Source organism: Artibeus jamaicensis, unplaced genomic scaffold (assembly GCF_021234435.1).
Source record: "Artibeus jamaicensis isolate MK-2021 breed Jamaican fruit bat unplaced genomic scaffold, CSHL_Jam_final scaffold_474, whole genome shotgun sequence".
Lineage (NCBI taxonomy): Eukaryota > Metazoa > Chordata > Mammalia > Chiroptera > Phyllostomidae > Artibeus > Artibeus jamaicensis.
Window position 1 is genome coordinate 32,384,357 of NW_026522046.1, and position 23,515 is coordinate 32,407,871.

At 38.3% G+C, this 23,515-nt stretch overlaps 1 protein-coding gene across 2 annotated transcripts; it reads left to right on the forward strand.

The window, feature by feature from the left end:
- Positions 1 to 1,295: 1,295 nt before the first annotated feature.
- Positions 1,296 to 20,279, forward strand: CHODL (chondrolectin). 2 transcript variants are annotated; one of them, XM_037131173.2, is made up of 6 exons: positions 1,296 to 1,374; positions 9,880 to 10,189; positions 10,421 to 10,578; positions 14,035 to 14,121; positions 15,967 to 16,069; positions 20,068 to 20,208. In XM_037131173.2, exons 1-6 carry the CDS (start codon positions 1,296 to 1,298, stop codon positions 20,150 to 20,152), a joined length of 822 nt encoding a protein of 273 aa, XP_036987068.1. In that variant the 3' UTR covers positions 20,153 to 20,208. The 2 variants fall into 2 exon arrangements, with proteins under 2 accessions (XP_036987068.1, XP_036987069.1); XM_037131174.2 differs by lacking the exons at positions 1,296 to 1,374; positions 15,967 to 16,069 and having other exon boundaries at positions 9,924 to 10,189; positions 20,068 to 20,279.
- Positions 20,280 to 23,515: the final 3,236 nt, after the last annotated feature.

Sequence of the window (23,515 nt, forward strand, 5' to 3'; positions counted from 1 at the left end):
TACTGAAGTTCATTATTGAGAGCATTCTCAAATTTCCTCTCATGGGCTATAGATGAAACTCTCATTCACTTCCTCCCAAGTCTCCAGGAAAGCCTACCATCCTTAAAGGGACGGTTTTAATAAAGACTCGGTAAGGGTATAGAAAAAATGCCTTTGTAGGGTTTAGATCGAGTCCTACTTCTAATGCAAACCATAAGTCACTGATAGATGACTGCAGGGAAATACATATATTTACATCCATGAAATTCCCAAGTATTCAAAATATTTGTTTTGCCTTGATGGTTTTCTCTGGAGCTGTGAATACGAAGATGGAGACCAGTTGGGAAAATCGTGCTTCAAATATTCTTTGAAATTACTCCTGTGGCAATTTAGTCACACAACTTGCTTGGAAGTCATCTATTTGTAGAACCTACGTGGGGGAAAACCTGCCACATTATATAATTCACTAAGCAGGTTTTGGCTCCACTCTGCCAATTCATCTTCAATAGTGGATCGTGCCCTGCATCTAGCAATACTCATGATCAAGCAATTTAGCACACAGAAAAGAAAGGCCCCACAACTTGGCATCCCCGTGGACATTAATCTTTGAGACAACCACATTGGTCCAACTTTTGCCAGAGTTTAATAGCAAAACTGTTGCATTTTACACAAATGAGCTTCGGGTCTGTTAGCGAATGAGACGAGGAGACCGGGAGAAGTGGAGGGGAGGAGGTGGAGCTGCTGAGTAGACGGTTTTCAAAGTGGCTCCAGTTTTTAGGGGAGGGGCCGGGATATTCCGCAAGGCAGGAGAAACGAAGTAGTTAAAAATTGTTACTAGCGAGGGGCCGGAGCCTCGGGATGTGGGTATATAAGCCGGTGCCTCCAGCGCAGAGCTGCTGCTGCTGCCCTGAGATCCGAGATCGGGGCGCGCGGACTCAGCCCCTGAATTCACTAAAGGGCCGGGAGAGGATCAAAGCGGGCCGGTGGCGTCCAACCAGAGCTTCTGCTGCATATCTGGGACCCACAAGGGACCCCCAAACTTCTGTTCCCCCTCCCTGAACGCGCACTCCCCGGGTCGTGCGCTCTAGCCCAGCAAACCCGCGCGCACGGCAGCGCGCCCTGCTCCAGGTCCAGCCAAAGGCGATGCGTGCAGCGGACCGAGTGGCTGGGCTGCGGCAGCTGGAGTAGGGCCGGCAGGAAGGCAGGGAAGTGCAGGGGTTAGAGCCTTGGCTGCGCCGCCGGCAAAGGCCGCCTTCGCCCGGGGCAACACCTGCTGCTGCCGCTGCTGCCGCTGACACCGCCACCGCCTTGCCGCGATGAGCCGCGTGGTCTCGCTGCTGCTGGGAGCCGCTCTGCTTTGCTGTCACGGAGCCCTTTGCCGACGGGTGGTGAGCGGTGAGTCCGGGGGCCGCCCGCCCGCCGAGCGGACCAGCAGGGAGGTGAACCTTGGGGCGAGCGGGCAAGGGCGATGCGGGGCAGCCCGTCCTGGGGTGGAGGTTGTCCCCGGGGTTGGAAACCTGTGCGGGGTGGGGAGCCGGGAGGTGTGGGAAACGGATTGTGTTGTTCGTTCTTCTCCCCCGCACACCCCCGAAAGACACACAAAAAGTTTAAAATTTCAGGAAGTGTCTAGTTCAATAGCTGCGAAAAGGGCTCTGCTTCATCGCGAGCAGCACGATGTTTTCGAGGAGTAATTGATTCCACTTTCTGTGTGTGAGAGTTGGCCACAGGGCAGGGCTGGGCACCTGCGGCAGGGGTGGGGTACCGCGGGCACCGAGGGAGTCCGGGAAGGGAGAGCCGCTGCAGGAATGCCACCCTCTATTGGCCGCTTCGGTCCACGCACCGAGCTCATTGGGAGCGTTTCTGAGACCAGACTTGTTGGCTGCGAGTGGCTCACCGACCCCAGGGCACACAGCCTTTGTTCTCGGGAGGACTGACAAAGAATAGGGCACTGGTCACAGTGCGCAGACGCCTTTCCTTGGCACACCTCATTCCAAGTTGGGGACTCAACAGAAAATGAGGTCGGCTCGAGTTGGGCTGAGGTGTATATGGTGACTACTAGGTGTTAGGTTCGTGCACACAGTAGGTGTCCAGTTAGGTCGATAGAGTCAGGGCAAGGTAAATGGTTCAGAAATGGCATGCTACTAGGCGTTCGCTCTGATTTTTCTTATTCTTCCACTTTCACTCCCTTATTGTTGAACAATTTATAGTTGGTTTGCCCTTTCTTACTTCTTGGTAAGGTCTCTTAAAACATATGAGGATTCTCAGAAGCCTAGGATGCATTAATAGGGCCGTTTTCAAAAAGAAAATGGAGCGTAGATAGCTCCTTTTATTGAAATATCTTGTGATGCTAATTAAAGTGTTGCAAGGAATATTTGCTAAAAGTATATGGGCATGTATTTTAAGTGTGGGAAGGTTTTTCAGGTAAAAAGTACAAATTCCCTTTCACATTCTGTGCATCTTACAACAGGTGTCACCAGAGGTAGATGACAGATGACAGCAACTTAATCAGCTGTGAGGCCAGACCTTTAGAAACTGGCATATTAAGCTTAATGGTTACTGATCTTTTCCTCAGCAATATGTGATGTTCTACATCTTCAGAATATAAGTCTTAAATGTCTAGTTATCATCCATTCTCTACTGATTTTTTGGCACTGTGGAGACATTGGAATTAAATGCATTGTAACATGTCATTTGGAAATGCATACTGCTTACTTAAAAAAGAAAAGAAAATTAGGCTGTTAGTTTTTCTAAAATGAAAACAGTACCAAATAAGGATGTTTTAGAAGCCATACCATCAGTTCCATTTCCCTTTCATTTAACTTTGAAGAAAGACTACAGTATATTTGACTCATCTGCATGTGTGAATTACATACCTGACTGCCTTTGTGTTTATCAGAATTATTCTGGCAAATGAATGAAGAGCGGTGATCAGGCTTTGAGCATAAGGTGTTTTTGAAACACCTAAAAACACTTCTTTGAATTAAATAGTATCCCTTTTGTATACTCTTGCCTGTATGCCTTAACTTTGGAAGGGAATAAAAAAGATACACAGTGTGAAAATAGAACTTAAAAATTGTTGGTGATAGATTATTCTGTTTTGTTATTGCATAAATTGTTGCAATTTTGCTGTGTTTTTCTACTATTTATAGGCATCTTTTGGGTGACATCTGGAAAATTTCTAGTTAACTGAACATGATATATTTGATTTAGCATAAATGATGATGTTTACTTGATATTAAACAATTATGATTTTATGAATAATTTAATTGTATTTGGTCATAAAAGTTCACATTGACATTTAGCATTATAAACTGGCTTGCGATTTTATTCTTTGGAGACTCTCTATTGAAAATATACATATTTCAGCCATAATGACATGAACACAGAGCAGTTTAAAGTGAGGCATTTTGGAAGTAGCAAATTTAATGTCCACCTAGTCCTCAACTTCTGAGGGGTGCGTCAACTTCTTCATGCCACTAGGGACCATTTACCAAAATTCTCAAGTGTGTGTTGCTGCAACAGGTTCTTGGGGACCCGTATTGAAAATATACTTTCAATATATGGAATACATTTTCTACTTATTAAATATCAATGCAACTATTTATATTTTCTATGTAGTGTACCAAAATAATCACCGCAGAAAAATGATCCTTCATAGAAATTCTTACGTTAGTACTTCAAAATATCCAGTTATATTTTCTAGTACTTTAAAATTCATTATCCTTTAAAAAATTGAGAGCATTATTTATAAAGGAAATGAAAGTATTTAAAAAGGAATAGCACTTTAAACAACTTCATCATCATAATCTTACCTATAAGAGTTAATAGCATTCAGCAATTGTAGAGAAATATTTTTATAAGTTATTGGTGTGCTTATCTTGATGGGTAAATGTGTGCTACGACTATTTACCATATAACCATGAGAATGACAATCAGGGAGTATTTTGTGAATTTATGACTCTAAGTTGGGAACTTCTTTTAGGGTCTTAGACCTGTACTGATTTATGGCTGAATACAGATGTGTAGGGAATACCTATGGGGGCTGCAGTCATTTAATTTTGTCAAGTGACTGATGATAGGTAATGAAATCTTCAGGACAAAGGTAAGAGGTTTTTACTTATGGGGATATCAATACACATCCGAAAGAAGAGTTCAGAATTCAGGTTACCAGCTGGGAAGAGGTGTTTGAAGAGCATGTGGCTATTTTTAAACGCTTGAGATGTTTTGAAGTAATGTGTTTTTTTTCTTTTTACTCTCTCTTTTTTCAGCGCACACAGCTGTGATCCTCAACCTGTTTGTGCTGCGAAACGCCATTGAGTGTGTTTCATGGTCCCTCCCAATGTCTGCAGAACATTTTACTATGTATTGATTTGAATTTACAGTTGGCACACATTTTGTTTAGGAGACTGGATGTTTTAGAGAGCTCTCTTCTTCTCACAGAGATGCCACAGAATACTGCAGAATCATGCTGGTGTTCAGTAGCCTATAGATGGATATAATAGCAGAGGAGATGTGGAAACTCTTATCCCAGGCCCTGGTAGAATTCCATGACATCATCAAAAGCATAAAGTGATGACGGTGCAGTTTGCAAAGATGCAATTACTTTAAGTATCTCTTGGGCAAGAAAGGAACAAATTAATCTTGTTACTAGCCACTTAGTAAACGACACATTTATCATAGCCATTAATGCCTAATTGCAGTTTTTCAGCATTTTGGTTTTGTTTTTATAACTCTTTTTCCTGAAAGTGGCAATATCTTTTCCATTAACATGATAAAGAAGGCAGTGTTATTTAATAAAGGGGTGCAAGAAGAAATCCAGCTCATGTTCTCAGTAACCATTTTTACTCTTTGCAACTGTCTTCTGTGTCGGTGCTTCCCATTCAGGTGGCCAGAGGTACACACCCTGCCCAGGGAGGCCGCTTCTTTCACTGTTTTAACATCCCACTGACGATACAGCACGACCTGCCGACCTGATTAAAGTTATCCTCCTTGTAATTAGGGGGAAAATTCAGTGTGGCCCTCGTTCATTTTATTTGGAAAGCAAAAGGGCTCAATAAAATAATCATTAAAGACATATATGGTCTGGAAATATGAGGTCCATGTTCGAATATTAATCCGGCGACTAAATGTTCAGTCATAGAAAATCCACAATCAGCTTAGAAACAAACTCTCAAGGCCCAACCCCTTGCCTATATTAGCCACCCAGTAATCATTCATGGATCAATACTAATAATTACAACATAAAAAACATAAATAATGTATATATTCATCAATCCTTTATTTTTGAAATCTTCCCACTTAGTAAAAAGTGTTCGGTTTGAGGCATGTGTGTGGGCTGCATGGAAATCAAGGTAAATGCGTGAACTCTACGGCCTGGTTGCCCGCTCCTAAACCCTGATTTTATTATTTATGAGCTGTTTGAACTTCAGAAAGTTACTTAACTTTCCTTTTTTCCCCTTTGTTTTAAAAATGGGATGGGAACACCTACGGCCTAGGGTGGTTGGGGGTTTTAAAAGGTTTGACACAGCTGCACGGGCTGTGTGACCAGGGAGTGAATGCCAAAGAGCTGTGCTGGGGACCCGGCTTGGCCAGCCCGGCGCCTGGAGTGAGGCCCCCTACAGGAAAACACAGCTCTTTGTTTTCTAGGTGAAAAGTCTGCATCACCAGGAGACATCTTTTCCTAATTTACCCCAAGGCATGGATGGTACTAGCCGTGAGGCCTTGGGTACTAAACTAACAATAAATGGCAGGCTCTCATTATTTCTTTAGAGCTCATAACCACTTTTGGTAAGAAAACTGAGGCTGGGAAAGTTTAAGTAATGTCTCCATAGTTCCAATGTAGCTCTGGAATGCTAAGCCAGTCCTGATTGATAGAATGCTTGAAATCTTGTCACACAGTTACTTGGTTTACCATTTACTATTTTAGATCTTGATTATAAACATTGGGATTTTAAAAAGATGAGTCTCATCTCCTTGTGAGGAAGCATGTGGCATTCCCTAGCTGGAGAGGGGGGGCTTGCAGCTGCCACCACCATTCACAAAATGACCCAAGACTGCAGTTTGGGTTTTGCTTACCAATATTGGAAAATGGATTTCAGCACAGACTTCATAGTGCACTCTTCAGTTCATTGCATTCTAAAAACCCCTCCAACAAAAGTGAAGTTGAGTATAACAAATTTTTTTTATGAAGGAAAATTCTGATGATATTGAACATTGAAAACAGAAACAGGATGAGCAGCATCGCTTCCTTTCTACTTTGAAAGTATGGGCGTCGCCATCAAAGGTCATGCTGCCCTGGGTATCGAAGTGCCAGCACAACTTACCAGGGGGATTTTGAGGGGAGTGAAAGGAGAACTATGAAAAACAAATTATTTTGTGGGTTTCTAATAAAATAATGTTTAGTCAATCATGTTTGGGCTTATGCAGATCTGCTTTTGTTTAACTTTTCTTTGCAGCCTAAGTTACATCACAATGGAACATTAGGAATTCATAAAGTGTCTTCCATATTTTATTGAATAATGTGATATAAATTCAATGATTTAATATTTGCAATACACAATTGTAGTGTGAGGTATAAGAAAAATGATATTATTTTCCTAACAAACTGAGCACTCACCTGTCAGAAGGTTAATACATATAAACAAAATACAACCAAACCTTAGGTACTTTCTATTTAGGAAGAAAGAATAAACTACAATGCATTTATGAGTTTTACTCCACTTTTACATTATTGCCGAAAGCACTTAAAATTCTGCCAATATTTAGCTCTAAAGGAATTTTAATGACTAAGAAAAAAAGACAAATATATGTATTCATAGAAATAATAGCACAATCTTAGCTCTGATATTGATATGAATGTTTAATAGTCAATATTGAGAAATATTTCTAAATAAAAGTTAATGGGTGTGAGAAGTGTTAATAGAAGTGCAGACTTTTAGTTGGAATATCTTTTTTTCTCTTGTAAATAAGCCAACAATCAAAGAATATTCTTCACAGAAGATGCTAGGCAACATTTATTAAATCATTGTTGGACAATATCAAGGCAGCCTCTGTGTAGTAAAAAGTGTTATGCGATTATCTGAATATGTTAAGGGGAGTAGAATGGTAGATGGAAATTGATGTAACAGATGGAAGATTAGGATTCCTGTATTTCAATACAGTGATGGAAGATTTCATCTGAATATAATACTTAAAAGAGAAAAGGAAATGTTCTCTGTGATCTCACAGAATGAGAAGGGTGGTAATCATAACGGTTCTCTAGGAATATTAGCCTTTGTAGAAGTGGGAAAAGCCGCTTCCTGAGATCCGTGTTAACGGGACTTCTCTGGGAATCAGGGCAGCATCTGTTCCCAGCTGTTGGAGTTTCCACTGCGGTCACAGCCAAATGACAGCAGTGGTTTGATAGCTTCTTCTTTGCTGGTCGTGCTGCAACTTGCACTAAATTTGCCCCTAGTAAGGTGGAAATCAGTAGTGAAGTACAATCAGGTGTGAAGAAATTCACAGGGCCAGCTTTAACTGACTATGACATATATCTCATTTTAAAAAATGCAATGTTTCCACAATTTCCTGAAAACTGCCTGGCTAGATTAGAACCGGTAGTGACTTCAGGTCAAAATCTGTGGACACAGTTGATATTCAGTCGATACACTTTGGAGTTAACGTCTATATGTAGCTGGTAACTGGCCAGTGTCCGGATCCTCTAAGATTTCCCCTGCGGTGCAGCCCCAACTGTCTCTACCGCTCACCCAGATCCCTGGACCACTCCATCATCCACAGCCAGGGCGAGTGTCAAGGCTGGCTATCGTCCAAGGCCTGTGCAGTAGTTGTTATTAATTATGTTAATATAATCCCTGCCTATGGGTTTTCTCTTATTATCTCTCTACAGACTAACATTACTTTGCTAATACCTAAGAGTGATATTAGGAAATTTTTTCATGACATTTAAAGCGCTCATGAACTTAAAGATTTTTAATTTATTGATTGATTTTTAGAAAGAGGGGTAGGGATGGAGAATCAATGCAGGAAATAAACATCGATGGGTTGCCTCTTGCACCCCCAGCTGGGGATCTCACCTGCAACCTAGGCATGTGCCCTGACCGGAAATCAAAATGGTGACCTTTTGCTTTGCGGGATGAGGCCCGACCCACTGAGCCACAGCAGTCAGGGCTAAAGCTCTCATATATTTAATTAGAAGTGCTGTCTGAATTTTATAAACCAGTTTAGTTTAATCATTTTTGTACCCTCACCATAGATAATACATCTGTGTTGCATTTGTTTTTTAATCTATGATAGATAAGGAGCAGAGACTGTTAGCATTAAAATCACACCTGTGCATTCTCTGAATGTGTGCTGGCTTTGTTACATAAATAATTTTTACTCATTAAAAGTTTTGTATAATCTTTTTTTTTTTAAACTTGGCTTTTTGACCTCTTGCAAAACAATCACGCTAGGCAAGTTTAATATTTTAAAAGTGCTGGAGTCAAATCTGAGTCTGTGATGTCTTAGAATGAAAAGCTAAACAAATTGCAACCTCAAGGGAATGCAGTTAAGAGATATTTTGAAACTTAGAGATATGTAAAGGATGCAGAAGATGAAAATGGAAACAGAACTTGATTTTAAAATATAGGCATAAAAATCACTAGACTTAATGGCATTGTTAGAACATTACCAGAAAAACCACTTTTAATTAATGTAGTGAACACGAAACCTTATAATAAACTAAGAGAAATTAAAAAAAATAATAGTTATATTAGAATCAACCTTTGGGACTTCCTTAATCATCTCTCAAGGAATGTTTCAGACTTATTTTGTCCATTTGAGGTCTCTTTAATTCTAATGCCCTTTGGGCATTCATACTAGCTTGTTATTTTTCATTAACAATTAGTTGGGCAGTCTGTTAATTTGCTTATATCATTCAGAGTGTTGCTCCTGGGTCCAGATAGCAGTTAATGAGACAGAGGACAACTGGCTGTCTCACTTGAATTGCTGGAGCTGCCATTTCATTAGTTGGCCATTCTCTGCTTGTGCCAAGTTACTGAACACCCATCACTCAAACAAACACTGTGGTGAGGTTAATGGCCTTGCGCTGAGTTCTGCTCCCTTCTGCCTCCGAGTGTCATCATTGGCCATTAACTGCTGATTCTGGGGGAGAATGGATGTGATACCAACACTGGCTCAGTGTGATACACTGTAATTAAGAGTGCAAAGCTCAAATGCTTTATTTTTTAGCCAGTGTTAAAGTACAATTACGCTCCCACCCTTCCACGACTGACAACTCTTCTTGATTGGCTACAAAATTAAATACATAGGGAACAAAGCCTTCAATCTCAACAAGAACAATATTCGTGCAGATGAATCATAAGAAAACAGTAAAGCTGTGCCTTAATTTCTCCACACAAAGGAATTTAACATAATTTTACATAAAATAGTCAAATACTCTGTTTTCTAAGTCTAAACCTAAGCTGGAGTCAAAGACTAAGAGAGTGTAGGTCATGGGCAGCAGGCTGGAAATGAGGAGCAGTGACTGAGAGGGGCTTGTGGCAGTTTTTAAAGTTGACAAGCAAAGATCACAGATGAGCTAAAGAAGATAATGAAAAATAAAACAAAGCAGCATGGCCGTTGGGAAGAGTGTCTATAATCTTGGCCTACCTGCCTGGTGGTAAAAGGAGCAGGGTGTAAGCAATAGGAATTCCGTTGCTGGTAGAGTTAGCTAAATCGTATACACTATGGCTTCAGGATAACATGATATGATGGTGTGTATTTGTGATTATGTCACAAAGTCTCCAGGAAAATTCATTCTGCTTGATATATAGGTATATGTAGAATTTAATTTGGGGAATTTTTTAAATCAAACTTTTTTGTTGTTGCTTATGTATTTAAGTCTTTGTCTTTTTTTTTCAGGCCAAAAGGTGTGTTTTGCCGACTACAAGCACCCATGCTACAAAATGGCCTATTTCCATGAACTGTCCAGCCGTGTGAGCTTCCAGGAGGCACGCCTGGCGTGTGAGAGTGAGGGGGGAGCCCTGCTCAGCCTGGAGAATGAAGCCGAACAGAAGTTAATAGAAAGCATGTTGCAAAACCTGACAAAACCAGGCACAGGCATTTCCGATGGTGATTTCTGGATAGGCCTTTGGAGAAATGGAGATGGGCAAGCATCCGGTGCCTGCCCAGATCTCTACCGGTGGTCTGATGGAAGCAGTTCCCAGTACCGGTGAGTCGGGGCCTGGGGGAGATTTCTGTTACCTGCAGAGAATGTCAGGACAGAGCAGCAAAGATCACTTAGAGGCATTCTTGCTGCTCTGTACAGAGTGGGACAAAAGTGGGTTTACAGTTGTGAGTACACAAAACAGAGTTTAGTCTTGCATTATTCATTAATTATTGCATTATTTTTCATATGAACAATTGCAAACCTATCTTTGCCCCACCTGCCCTGTATTTGCAGAAACTGGTATACTGATGAACCTTCCTGTGGAAGTGAAAAGTGCGTCGTGATGTATCATCAACCCACCGCCAATCCTGGCCTCGGAGGCCCCTACCTTTACCAGTGGAATGACGACAGGTGCAACATGAAGCACAATTACATCTGCAAGTACGAGCCAGGTAGGATGTGTTGTACCTTGGTATATCAGATCTTGAGCATATTTGCTTACATTCAGTTTTATCTTTAAGCTTTGCTTCATTTGGCTCTTTTGTTTTTTCTTGCTCTGAAGCATGAAAGTACTTTGCAGCTTGTCATATCACTGAGTGCAATGAAAGCATGCTGTGTGCTGTAGAACACACTGCCCAAGGACTTAACTAGGACTAGTGTAACCAGGAACTGTAGAAACTGGAGTAAGTGGAAATAGAAACCACAGTCACTAGACACAGAGTAGGGGAGTAACCGGAAACATCTGGAGGGGTGCCTTTAAGAGAAAATCGTTTCTAATATTAAAACCAAATTATTTTTTGTGCATAGATTTAACGAAAAATAAGCATCTATTTTAAAATATTTAAAATATTTAGCACAGTATGTATGAAGGCGCTGTGTCACCAAAGCACCCGTAGATTTACATATCTGAGCAACAGTTTATAAGGTGATTATCTGGGGAATTTAAGGGATTAAAGAGACCTTCTCCTGAAACATTAGTTTGTTATTTCAGGACGTGATACTTGGCATGTTCTTCTCAGTGAATGTTAAACTGATCATAGCTCGTTGAACCATCCATACTGAAGAGAAAGAGGGGCGTGTGCCCTGTTCTTGCTGGGATCCTCACTCTTGGAAGATTGTCTCCTTAATCATCTTTCACTTGGTCTCCAGCTCATCGCCACAGGCCACAAATAAGAAGATTGCATTGCCCTGAGCTACACCATGGTGGTTTCCTGTGGAAACAGTACATTTGACTTACTTTGAGTAAGACAACGCAACGGAATTGCTATTTAACCAAAAGAGAGGTTAATCAAAACTGTGTAAACTCACTTTAAAAAACAATGTAAGAAAGTTAAATTAGTTATCCAGGCTTTGAGATTACTTTTTGCCCATTTGTCTCTTCAGTGTTTGGAAGTGTCATTTTCATTCTTCTGTCTGCTTGACCTCATGTGTTCATGGAAGTCAGTTACAATCAAGTTCTGCTATTTCCATTATTGTCTTAAAATGACATGATTTCATTTTCTCACAAGACTGTAAAGCACAAGGGATTATTTGGATTATGGATTAGATTCACTCTCCTCTCATGTTTATCCTGCTCTTGAGTATATTAGCCAACTTTTTGTCCCTGGTGAGTTTATTCTTTAGCAACCCCTAGGCTGCTAAATCCATCATTACCCTCCTAGAAGATTTTACAAAGCCAAATCTGTTATGCCTTTATGTTCTTTGTCTTTATTTTTTTTGTAGAAAAATATAAAGTTGAAATTCTCTGATAGTTTACACTTGATCTTAGCCAAAAGGCCAAGAAGTGCTTATTCTCTGATAGTTTAAATTTGTGAGTATAGGTACTCAAAGCTATTAAATAAAACAAAGTATATTAAAAAATCTTCTTAATACAGCACTGTCTTCTTCTCTGAGCTTTTAGATGAACAATTTGACCTTCAGTACATTTATTTTATTTTATTTTTGTCTTACATTAGTCAGGACACTATAACCCTAGAATCTTCTTGACTTGTTTCGCATTAGATAATCTAGGTTTATATTATTCCAGGAAGAGCACTGTAGTCATAAAATTATTGTTTTCCCTTATCTTCTGTATTCTACCTAAGTCTTCAAATATCTATACTTTGTGAACAACATTCGTTTATTATTTATTGTTTTTGAAGCACATGCACAATTTTACAGCTGGTTTTATTAAGGTACATAGAATTTTTATTCTCTAGATATTTTCATCTTTAACTTTTATATTTAGTTAAACTTCCTCAATCTTAGTGGCTTATCTATGAAAGATGTAGGTTTCATTACATTCCTTGCTTATAAGGGTCAGTACTTTTTTGGTGGATAGTGGTTAGCTTTTTAGTGCTGAGGGGGGTTAGAGGATTAAGCAGCAAAACAGTTTAAAATGTATAAATTATAACACTACTTATATTGAATGTTATTCTCCAACTATACCAGAACTACTTTGTGATTTGAACTGAGTCTCCTCTTTCTGCTCCCACACACCATCTAAGTATGACTAATAGTATCCAGAGTGTTAACAAATGAACCTTGCTAAGCAGAAACAATAATTTACTTCCGAGTTTTCTCACTCTCTTCGCCACTGTTTTTTGTTATTGTCCTGTGGATTGCATATCTATTCATTAGGTCTAGCAATATTACCCAAACACATTTTTATGGGCAAATGTCTGAATCTAATTTTTGTATTTTTAAAAATTGCATTATATATGCTTATTCTAAGATGTTAAAATAGCATGAATGGGATTACATTCCTAAAACATTGTGACTTAATCAGCAGCTGCATTAACTTAAATTTATTAAAAATTACTTTAAAAATAACCAGTTCGATGTGGACACATTACATAATATCTGTGTTACTTGTTCAGTGAGTACCAGTTGAGCATAAGCAGAGCCCAGAAAAGTGAGTGGAAAGCAGGACTGTATCTAAAACCTAGAGGAGGCTGGTAAAGTGTCAGGGTGAGATATGCATAAAGAACAGTAAGTATTATTATGGGATGGTGTATGATTAAACTTCCAAAGAATACAAACTACGTGGTCAAATTAGAGTAGTAAATATTACATTAAAATGACTTACTACCCTGAAACTAAGATAAGATACTGCATGGGTGCTTTCCTTTCCATCACTTGACAAAAATAAACAGAACATTATTTTTTGGAATAAATGAAAACAAACTTATAGGGTGTTTTCTTGCAAATTTAACTGATATTCCATGACTTATTAATTTAAAAAGAAGAATCTAGGAAAAAATTGGTGGTAGAGCAATACCAAGTCATGGTAAGATATTTCAACATATTTTAAGGACATGGCAATTGAAGAGATCTCATCTTATAAACATAGGAAAAGAAACGTCTCACAAGCCTTAATTTATTATTATTTTAAAAGAGGTAAACACTATTGGGAAGGGCATTATTTGTATAGGGCAGATATGTGCATGGGATATTAATATTTGAATCATCAAGACCAAATGCAATCAATCCACATACAATCTTCTGCTGATTATTACTGTGAGGAGACACCTAAACATGGTACTGATATTAACACCAATGGCAAGTAACATCATCTTTACTTGCCATTGGATTGCAGTTAGTGGCTTGCATGCTGTGGTCACTGATTCTTGCTTATCTTTGTTTAGCTTCCTGCCTGCTTTGTCATTACTGCCTGGAACAGGCTGTATTAGTATGGGCACACTGTTGACTGTTACTGCAATTATGGGTTGCAAGAATTCATTAGGTGGATGCTTGATTTAAAGATAATTAAATGCGAATTTAAATTCAAAATATAATTCTTAGCTGTAAATTGTTCAGGAGTCAAAACTCTGATGTTTGCATAATTTTATTGTCAACTTTTATTTTTATCTTTATTTATATTTCTCTTGTTTGTCATTACATATGATGTCTGCACTTATTATCTACAGAGATTAATCCAACAGCACCTGGAGAAAAGACGTATTTTACGAACCAACCAGGAGACGCCCATCAAAACGTGGTTGTTACTGAAGCAGGTAATTTGTTCCCTGGTTTCTAACTCCTCTGTCAAGGACAGAAACTATGTTTACACTCCACTTCCTGCTGGCCCCAACTTTTGCTGTTGCTTGTTGAAGTGGTGCGCTGCATACAGGCCCGTAGAAATTTACTTTTGAGCTAGGTTAGAACAAATGAGGCTAAACTAGTTTTGTAATACAAGAGGTTACTTTTGTTTTCTTCCAGTTGGGTGTATCTAGTACTAAACTAAGTAATCCCCATTAGAATCAGGATCTACAAGGACCTTCCCCCAGTAACGTGTAAGAGTTATGATGTAAGTTGGTACGGGCAGTGGCCTGTGAACAGTGGTGTGCTGGTAACTGTTTAAGGGTTGGCTGGGGTGAGGTGGGTGTGAAATAAAAACTCCGATTTGTTGACTTTGGAATTTTCTGTGATGTGAATACTCCCTGGCTGATTTCAAGCCACCAAAGTAACATTGTTGAACAACAGGGTGGGAAAAATGCATACAATGAGCTCTAACCCAGCTGCCTTTAACTTACCACTGTCTGCGAAAGAAACAATGAAATCCCAATGCAAATTGCCTGTTAGTCAGAGTTTCAGCAGGGCCCTATGCCAGTTGGACAGAAATTTTTATTTATCCTAGTTGCTCTGTGAGGTTAGAGCCAAAGACCCAAAAGGTCTGAAAATATTTTCACAGGCAATACAAAATCCATGAAAGAGTAGGGAATACTGTCTCTTTTTTTCATACGTATATGCATATGTATGTATATATATGTGTATGTATATGTGTATATAATCATGATGGCATTTTGAAAGAGTAGGAAAACATTTTGTGAATTTTAACAATTTTCAATGTTACCTGTTACTTGTTGGATGCTCAAGAGTTGGTGAACACACAGCAAATTATACTCAACATCACCAAACCTTAGTATAACTTTGTGTTAACAAAGGAAGTGATATGCAGTTAAAGGCATAGTTTGCCCCAAGTTAGGTCTACTTTGGCCAGAATTATTTAAATTAATAAATAATTATGATAGTTTTTGATTTGGTAGCTAAATGATAGTTTTTAGGTGGTTTAAAACTTAGTACTCTTTATTTTTCAGATGCCTGATTTTAAACCATTCAGACCATCTAAACTAATTAAAGATATCAGTAAATAATTACATTAGAAATAATTTCCCCTATGACAATGAAAAAAATGTTTAATAAAGTCATCTTATGCTGCCTGAGACTTCAGTTTTTATTTTATCAAGAATACCAGTATTATTAAGTGATATGGAACAGGATTAAAGAGATGATTCATTTCGGAATTTAATTAAGATCAAGTCTTCCTGTCTCTGAAGTCTTGAGTCTCTGGGTTATGACTATATCATCAGTTAGTGTTTGCGTATTTTGGATTAATCCCAGGGAATCTTGCATATAATTGTGGTACTGAGCTTATTGGTTAGGATAATTACATGTCCAATAAATCAACAGTTATTTTGATAATGATTATTATTGTTTAAACATCAATGCTTGATACTCTAAGTAAGAACTAAGAAGGATCAGTGAGGTGAGATAACTGTGATTATTAATTCATTAGGAAAATAAGCCTCTGCCTGGATAGCAGATTTGATAATACTTCTGGAAATATGGCGTTGAACAGGAGTATGGCCACCAGTGCAGTATGATTTTGATTTTGATTTTTAACAAACATGGGTATATTATTGCTTAGACTATTTAGTAATTAGGGAAGAACCTTGTTCAGAATCTAGTTATTTATAATAATTTTATTTTGCCTCACAGTTTTTGAAAATTTTTATATAACTTTGGTGTTAACATTCTGCCTCAACTGCCTTTTTACACTGACCGTCTTACTTTTGTAGGCATAATTCCCAACTTAATTTATGTTGTTATACCAACAATCCCACTGCTCTTGCTGATACTGGTTGCTTTTGGTACTTGCTGTTTCCAGATGCTGCATAAAAGGTAAATAATTCCTATATGTAAAGACTCCTTGAAAAGTTTTAAAATTAGCATAAAATTATGTTTTTAATTTGCCTTAAGAAATTTCTCATTTTTTTATCTGTCAGCACTAATCCAACCTAATAAGACAACCTAATATAGACAACCTAATAAGATGTACCTTTTCATAGGATTCCTGCATTATCTCATTTACTCTTCACAAGCCATATGAAGTGGGTACTCTTTGGTTTCTGTTTTCCAGTCAAGAAGTTGGTGGCTAGACACGATTTGCCTTGGGTCTCATGGCTAGTGCATGTGATAGATCTGATATCTGAATACTTATAAACTTTTACAGTGTAGGCAATCATATTGTCCCTTGCTTATTAAGTAAAAGCATTAATATTAAACCTTTCGATCTTGATTTCCAGTTGAATGCAAGACTCAATTGTTGTAGGTGTACTGCGTAGTGACTTTTCAAAATTTCAAGTCATTACCTTCTGTTTTATTTCAAAAGGATCTTTTAAGTATAGGAAATAAAGCACAATGGTAAAAATATGTCCCTTTTTAGTAGGCAGCTTGAAATAAAATGGTATGTCTTAACAGCCAGATTTTGGAGAGTACTCTTTTACAAGGGGAGACCCAAAAACCCTAGAATTAATTTATAAAAATGTGAATTTATTTGTACCTGTTTGAACCTCAGTCACCTTTGCAGTACTCTGTATCTGATGCAAAACACCTGTTGAGACAATTTTTTGCACTGCTCAAAGCAGTTTTTGAACTCATTGCTTTTGATGCATTTTAGTGCTTTTGGTATTTGTTTTGCCTCTTCCATTTCGGCAAAACATTTCTTTTTGAGGACTTTTTTTTTCATCTGGGAAAACAAAAAAATGTTGCTTGGGGTGAGGTCAGGTGAATAGGGAGGTTGGGGCATGGGGTCATGCTGTTTTTGGTCAAAAACTGCTGAACACACAGTGTGGTGTGGGCCAGTGTACTCGTAATCACTCATCATGAAAGGAACAAATGGGTTGAAAGAGTCTTCAAAAAACTTCACTGAGGCCAAATGCAGCCTCTCACAACAATGCCAGCTGGTGTAGTGACACAGATGGCTTCCTAGAACACTCACCTAGTCGGGGAGGCCTGTACTGGAAGGGCCCCACCCTCCAGAATACAATTCTGTCTTCTTTGGGTCCCCCTCGTATGTGTTTATCCATATACTTGAGTTAGAGGTAAAATTTTTCCATGTGTATCAATTTGTCAATGCCATTAAAATATTAACATAGGAAATGCACATATTTGTGACAGGCGAAAAGGAAAAGATGTTGGATTTAAATAAGAACATGTTTGCAAGAATAGACTAGACCAGTGATTTCAACTGGTGCGCCACAGAATTTTTAAAACATGCAATACCTTCATGCAGGTATTGCATGTTTTAAAAATTAGGAGTAGTGCCCTTCTTTCCCGTAGATTAGAAATGAAAAAATGACAACAGCCAACACAGCCATGGCCACCCAGTGTGAAAGAATCAGAGTTATATGCATGTTTTTTATCACATGGGCAAAAAATATATTTTGGGGTATCCCACAGAATTTCAGTAATTCATTTTTGTGTGCCATGAGATGAAAAAGGTTAAAAGGCACTGGTTTAGATATCCTTGTCAGAGTATCTTCAATAAAAAATTGATCAAGAGCATTTTTCCAACAGGGAAGGACTTTTAAATTAGCCATTTTTCTTTTTTGACATTAATTCATCTTCTTCTTTTCTTCAGATAAACCCTAACAAATCCATTGTGTAACAAAATTACCAGAAATAAGGTAAATAAATGTAAAGTCCCAAGTTCACATAAATTAAAAAAAATCCAGTCTGTCATTTATAAGCTGTTTAAGTAAGGCTTTTTGAATAATAATAATAAATAATACCTGGCAAATTAAAACTACATTTTATGTCCTCTTGGTTTTCCAATGTATATGTAAAACACAGTTAAAATAGTTTTTCAATATGTTGTATGGAATAAAGACAATAGTAAGTCTCCAGTGTCTTCCCTTAATTCCTAAGACTATGGAAAGATGATTTATCATTATGGAAAGCAATGACGTAAAGACGGGATTTTTCTTTCTTTTTTTAAAAATTGAATTTATTGGGACAACACTGATTAACAAAATTATACAGCTTGCAGGTGCACAATTCTACAACACATCATCTGTGCACTGTGTGTTCACTACTCCAAGTCAGGCCTCCGTCAATCACTGTTTGTTCCCCCCACACCCCACCTGCCTGCAGTCACCAAACTGTTGCTTGTGTCCACGACTTCTCTCTCTCTCTCTTTTTTCTCAATCTACAGGGAGGATTTGCTATAAACCTCCCATAACCCAGTGGAACTTTTAAGGAAGAGCTGTGAATAATGGGTCGGCTTGAAAAAAAGAACTTGAAAAATATTATGTAGTCTTTCTCATTTTTGCTAGTAACTGAATTTTCTCTAAAGTTTGTTTTTCTTCTTTCAAATAGTATGTTACAGTAGAGATTCTATTTATTCAAAAGTCTCCCAGATTTCTCCATCTTGAAGACCTGTGAAGTTTTCACTGTTTGAAATCCTCAGAGTCAGAATATAAACAAAATAAAGTACCTCTAGATGCCAGGATTAGCTGTCGTGCTTCATTCAATCGTTCTCAGATCCTCCCCCTTTCCTTTTTTTTTTCAGGAAGGCAAGGAGAAACTTCATCAAAGTCTCATCTGCATTATTATCTGAGTGACTTGCAGAAAGTTTAAATTCTAATCTGGTACACATGATGGTTGCTATGGTTCCATGTTGTGTTCAAAATTATAACTCATTTCCTTACCTGGTAGTAACTCAAATGCAATACTTGTGCTACACAAAAATGACATTAATAACTTAACCATCTTTTTCACCATTAAAAAATTCTGTGTTTTTCATAAACTTTGCTTGATTTATTTTCCATTTATGTTAGATTATTTCATAGGTAAAGATGTGCTGATCTTGCTTTTCTGGATGCAAATCTCCAAAACATATAACTGGAACATATTATTTTATTAGTAACAAAGTCTCAAGCTTATTTGTTGGAAGAGTGTTTTTTCTTTGAAGGAGTTCTGCAAGGTCAGGCAGATGGGGAGTGAGTGGAGTGGGCAGAAGGCGTACCTGTGGGGGTTGGAAAGGGTGCAGTCGGAACAAGCACCTGTGGGAGGGAGGAAGTGCAGAATGCAATATGCAGGCACTAGAGGTGGCTAGCAATGCAGGGAGGGTTCATTCATAGGAATCGCAGCCAAAAGGAATCTAGAGCTTGAAACCAGTAGTCTGGCAGAAGGTGATGAGCACACTCAGGAACATGCCCCTTTCAAGACAGGAGCCTGAAAAATGTCTGTTTTATGGAGGTTTGGAAGTCAGTACTGCCCGAGGCACAGGCTGAAAGTGTGGGCCCAGACTCTACATCCCATGAGAGTGAAGTTCAACCTCAGACCTAGGAAAACTCTGATACCCATAAATACACCTGAATCTACATTGTTCTCAGGGACTGAAACAGTATTAAACTTTTTGTGATTAAGTGACTTAATCATGGGACCTAAAAACTGATGGAAATAGGGAAATAGGAAGGTCCTTATACTTAGTAGGAAAAACCTATCTTGATGTTTGGCATTATATACGGCATATGTATATGGAAAAATATTCAAAAAGCAAAACGTCAAAGATCACAGGCCAAAAAAATTGATTTACTGGTGATTACAATAAAAAATGTTGGCTTTGTGGCAGAAACATTTGTGTGTGTATCTGAATTCTAAACTGTAAGGGGTCCAACAGAGAACCACCTATTTTATTTTTTCATCATTTTATATGCACTAACCACCCTTACATACTGGAATAATCTGGAATTTTTTGTAGGGATGAAAAAATAGGCTGGTGAGAGAAGGGCCCTTTTATAATAAGGCTCTCAAGTACCTTCACTTGGACCAAGATATGCCCAGTTTGATAAGAAGTCTCATACATTGACCTGACTTCTTCTTATGTTTTTCAGTAAAGGAAGAACAAAAACTAGCCCCAACCAGTCTACACTGTGGATTTCAAAAAGCACGAGAAAAGAAAGTGGCATGGAAGTATAAAAATTTATTGACTTGGCTCCAGAAAAGAAAACAGAGTTTTGTAATTCTGGATCTGTATAAAGAATGGCATCAGAACCTTAGCTTGGAATGGCTTGAAATCTCAGAGGATCTGCAAGATGAACTGTAAGCTCCCCCTTGAGGCAAATATTAAAACGAGTTTTCTATGTTCATTTCATTTACAAAGTATGCTATGCTGATAATGGAGTGAGACGCGCTTATTTTGCTAAATGATGCACCCAAACTTCAAGTGAATGGAACGGACCATGCAGACAAATTTGCTATTGACACATCAGAAGTATGTGTGTTGGAAGCAGTCATTTTTGTTTCTTTTACCTTTCATAGGTTGTAGTCTAGTTAATGTAATGTAAATTGTATTGAAATTTACAGTGTGCAAAAAATTTTACCTTTACGTGTTTGATAAAAATGAACTGTTCTGATATTTATTTTTATGGTCTTTCATTTTTCGATACATGCTGTGCTGATTAAAGAAATTTATCACTGTGGTCAAATGAATACACACACACACACACACACACATAAATACATTACCATTGGACAAAGGTTCCTTTCTAGGAATAAATCACCTGACTTTCTCTGCTTTGGATCAGACCATGTATAGGAAGTTGCTTCAGAAATAAGAAAGTATTTCATTAACTATGGTATAAATCCACTCAAATGTTTTACTTAGAGGCAAGAACTGTCTAATTTCAATTGTGCAAGACATGTGCCTTACAATTATTTTTAGTTTAAAATTCAACAGATTTTGTAATAACTTTGTTAATAACTGTATAAACAATATACTCAATCTAGAAGAAAAAACTAGCATACACAGTATAATCACATCTTCACCTGTTGCCTATGTAACCACAAGTAGCTTTCTGAAGTTTCTGGAATCAATTGGGTCTCTCCCTTGGCCACAGTACAAAAAGAGTTGTTAGGGGTTTGGGGCTGAAACTGGAAGCAGATAGCTGCATTCTTCGTCCAAGGTTTTGTTCTAGCTCTGTTTAACCTCTATCAGCATATAAAAGGGTTTAAACTGTTGGGGCCAGGTGAGGGGTCTTGTTGGTGGGGAGGTAAGCACAGCACACTAACATTTCAGCAAGGGGAGAAACTATGAGTTAGTGTGAAAAATGGCTGGAGGGTATCAGTGGTCATGCGTCCATCACTGAGGGTGTGGCTGGGAGAGAAACTGGGGCTCCTCTGTCGTACCTCCAGTTTTTTCGATGCTCACAGCTCCTCGTTCCCCAGAGAGAGTGGGAACTATCTAGTCCTCACAGGTCCCTGTGCTCCTTTTAACCAAATAAAAAGTTCTTGTTTCTGAAGAATGATTGTGTGTGTTGTCTAAATCTCTCAAGAGAATAACATACAGATATGTTTGTATCAATACATGAAGATGGAAAGAAATAACTGTTTAAGGGTGTTAAGAACAAAATTTGTGGTTATAGAGTGTGTTAAACCATCTTTTTCCTGTCAGTCCTTTTCAGTCGGATGATAAAGAGCTTTCATTTAGGCAATTCGCAGCTGGACTTGGTTGGCAAAACTAAAAGGGAAAATAGAAATTAGTGGGCACTGGCCCCTCTTCAGCTGCTTAGAGATGGAGGGAATGCGCAGCTGCATTCTAAGCTTAGATGCGCCCACACTTCACACTCCTGTTTTCTTGGCTGCCCATCTTTCTGGGCAGAATGGGAGACCAGCTGCTGGAATCTACCTCTTCCCACCAAGCTCCCACCATGCGTGTCTTCCTTTAGTCAGGACTCAGCGGAAGGAGACTGGGCTTCCCTCAGGTCCCTGCCTCCCATGTCTGTAACAGCTGCAGCCCGAGAAGCAAAGCTATGGGGAAGGGCCTTGGTTTTGCGTTTTATCTTCATCCAGGCCTGGATAACTCTTCTGGTATTAATTACCAAACTTGTGAGTTACTAGGAGTGGGACAATGAATTTCCCTGTTATTAGAAGATGGCCGTGAAACTGTCCTGAATGTTTCTTAAAATTTTAGCTGAACTTTGAAAAATAAAAAGGACTATATGGTTTGTGTATCTGTTGTGGGTGTTTGTAGTTTCAGAGCATTGTTCTTCATATGTGTTTTGAAATGCAGGTGAATTCAGGAATCATATTCAGGTAGTAAAATCAAACAGCACACCCTTCCCCCACTGTTTCATCCTTCCTGATTGGAAAGGTCTAAAAGAGAATTGTATGTTCAGGGACTCTTGATTCCTTTGTCCTAAAAATAAATCCAACAATGGCTTATGAGGAATTTGTAGTCTTCAGGCATCTGTGCACACCTTCTTTCTATAATATTTTCTCCTCTTCTCTGACTGGTACCCAGTGAAACAATCTTTCATGGTAGCAGATGATTATCTATCGTGCCTTTGCTGATCTTTCAGGGCCATTCCCAACTACATGGTGGCCCCCAGTGCCTCAACAGTACACACATAATGATCATTCCTTTTAGGGGGAGTCCAAGTTTTGCTTCCATAAAAAGAATCTGTGCTTCGTGACTCCGTCTTTCAACTACTTTGAACCTTACTCTCTTTTCTGTTTTGACCATGTAGACTCATGCAAGAATATGTATGTATGTATGTGCATATATTGGTTTGTAAGTATGAATTTTGTTTTCCCAAATAAGTCAATATATTTTGTGTGGTATGCTAAATTAGAGTTTGCACTTACTCTGGAAATGGTCCAAGAGATTAAAGCAGTGAAACAAATTCATTTATTCCACATTTTTGGCCTTTTAATGGGCTATTCAGCTGTGTTTAAATAAGTTTTGCATATGTTAGAAACAACCATTCACTGTAACACACATAAATCAAAAAAATTTTAATAGTTGCATTTCTTAAATATGTATAATTGTTTATGAAAATAAAAAATATATACTTGAAATAGACAGCATGAATAATCCAGGTGATAAAGGATCCAATAAAAGAACTACAATATCAGTAAATTTACCTTTTATTTTGATATAAGGTTAATGTATATACTTGTGTTTGCTGTTTAATTAGCTTATTAGGAATGTGCAATCAATTTAGGCCAGGTTCATGACATGGGCTTACAAAACCTATTTTTTATGAGCAGCGGAGCCACTGAGGCCATGTCCAAGATGGAAATGAACTTGGATGGAAAAGCAGGAAGAATACTGAACTTCCGACAATAGCATTTAAATGGGAACTAGATAGTTTTCAACAGTTCATTTCGAACAATAACATATCTTGTGCAAAACAGTTATATCACTTCTTTTTCTAATTTTGCTTCAGCTGTTTAAAGTGGATAATATTCGATTTAAAATAGCATTCCTTTCAGTAAGAGAATATGATAAAAATAATGATTAAGAACAAAGGAAACAATAGCTGTGAATAGCTGTTCACA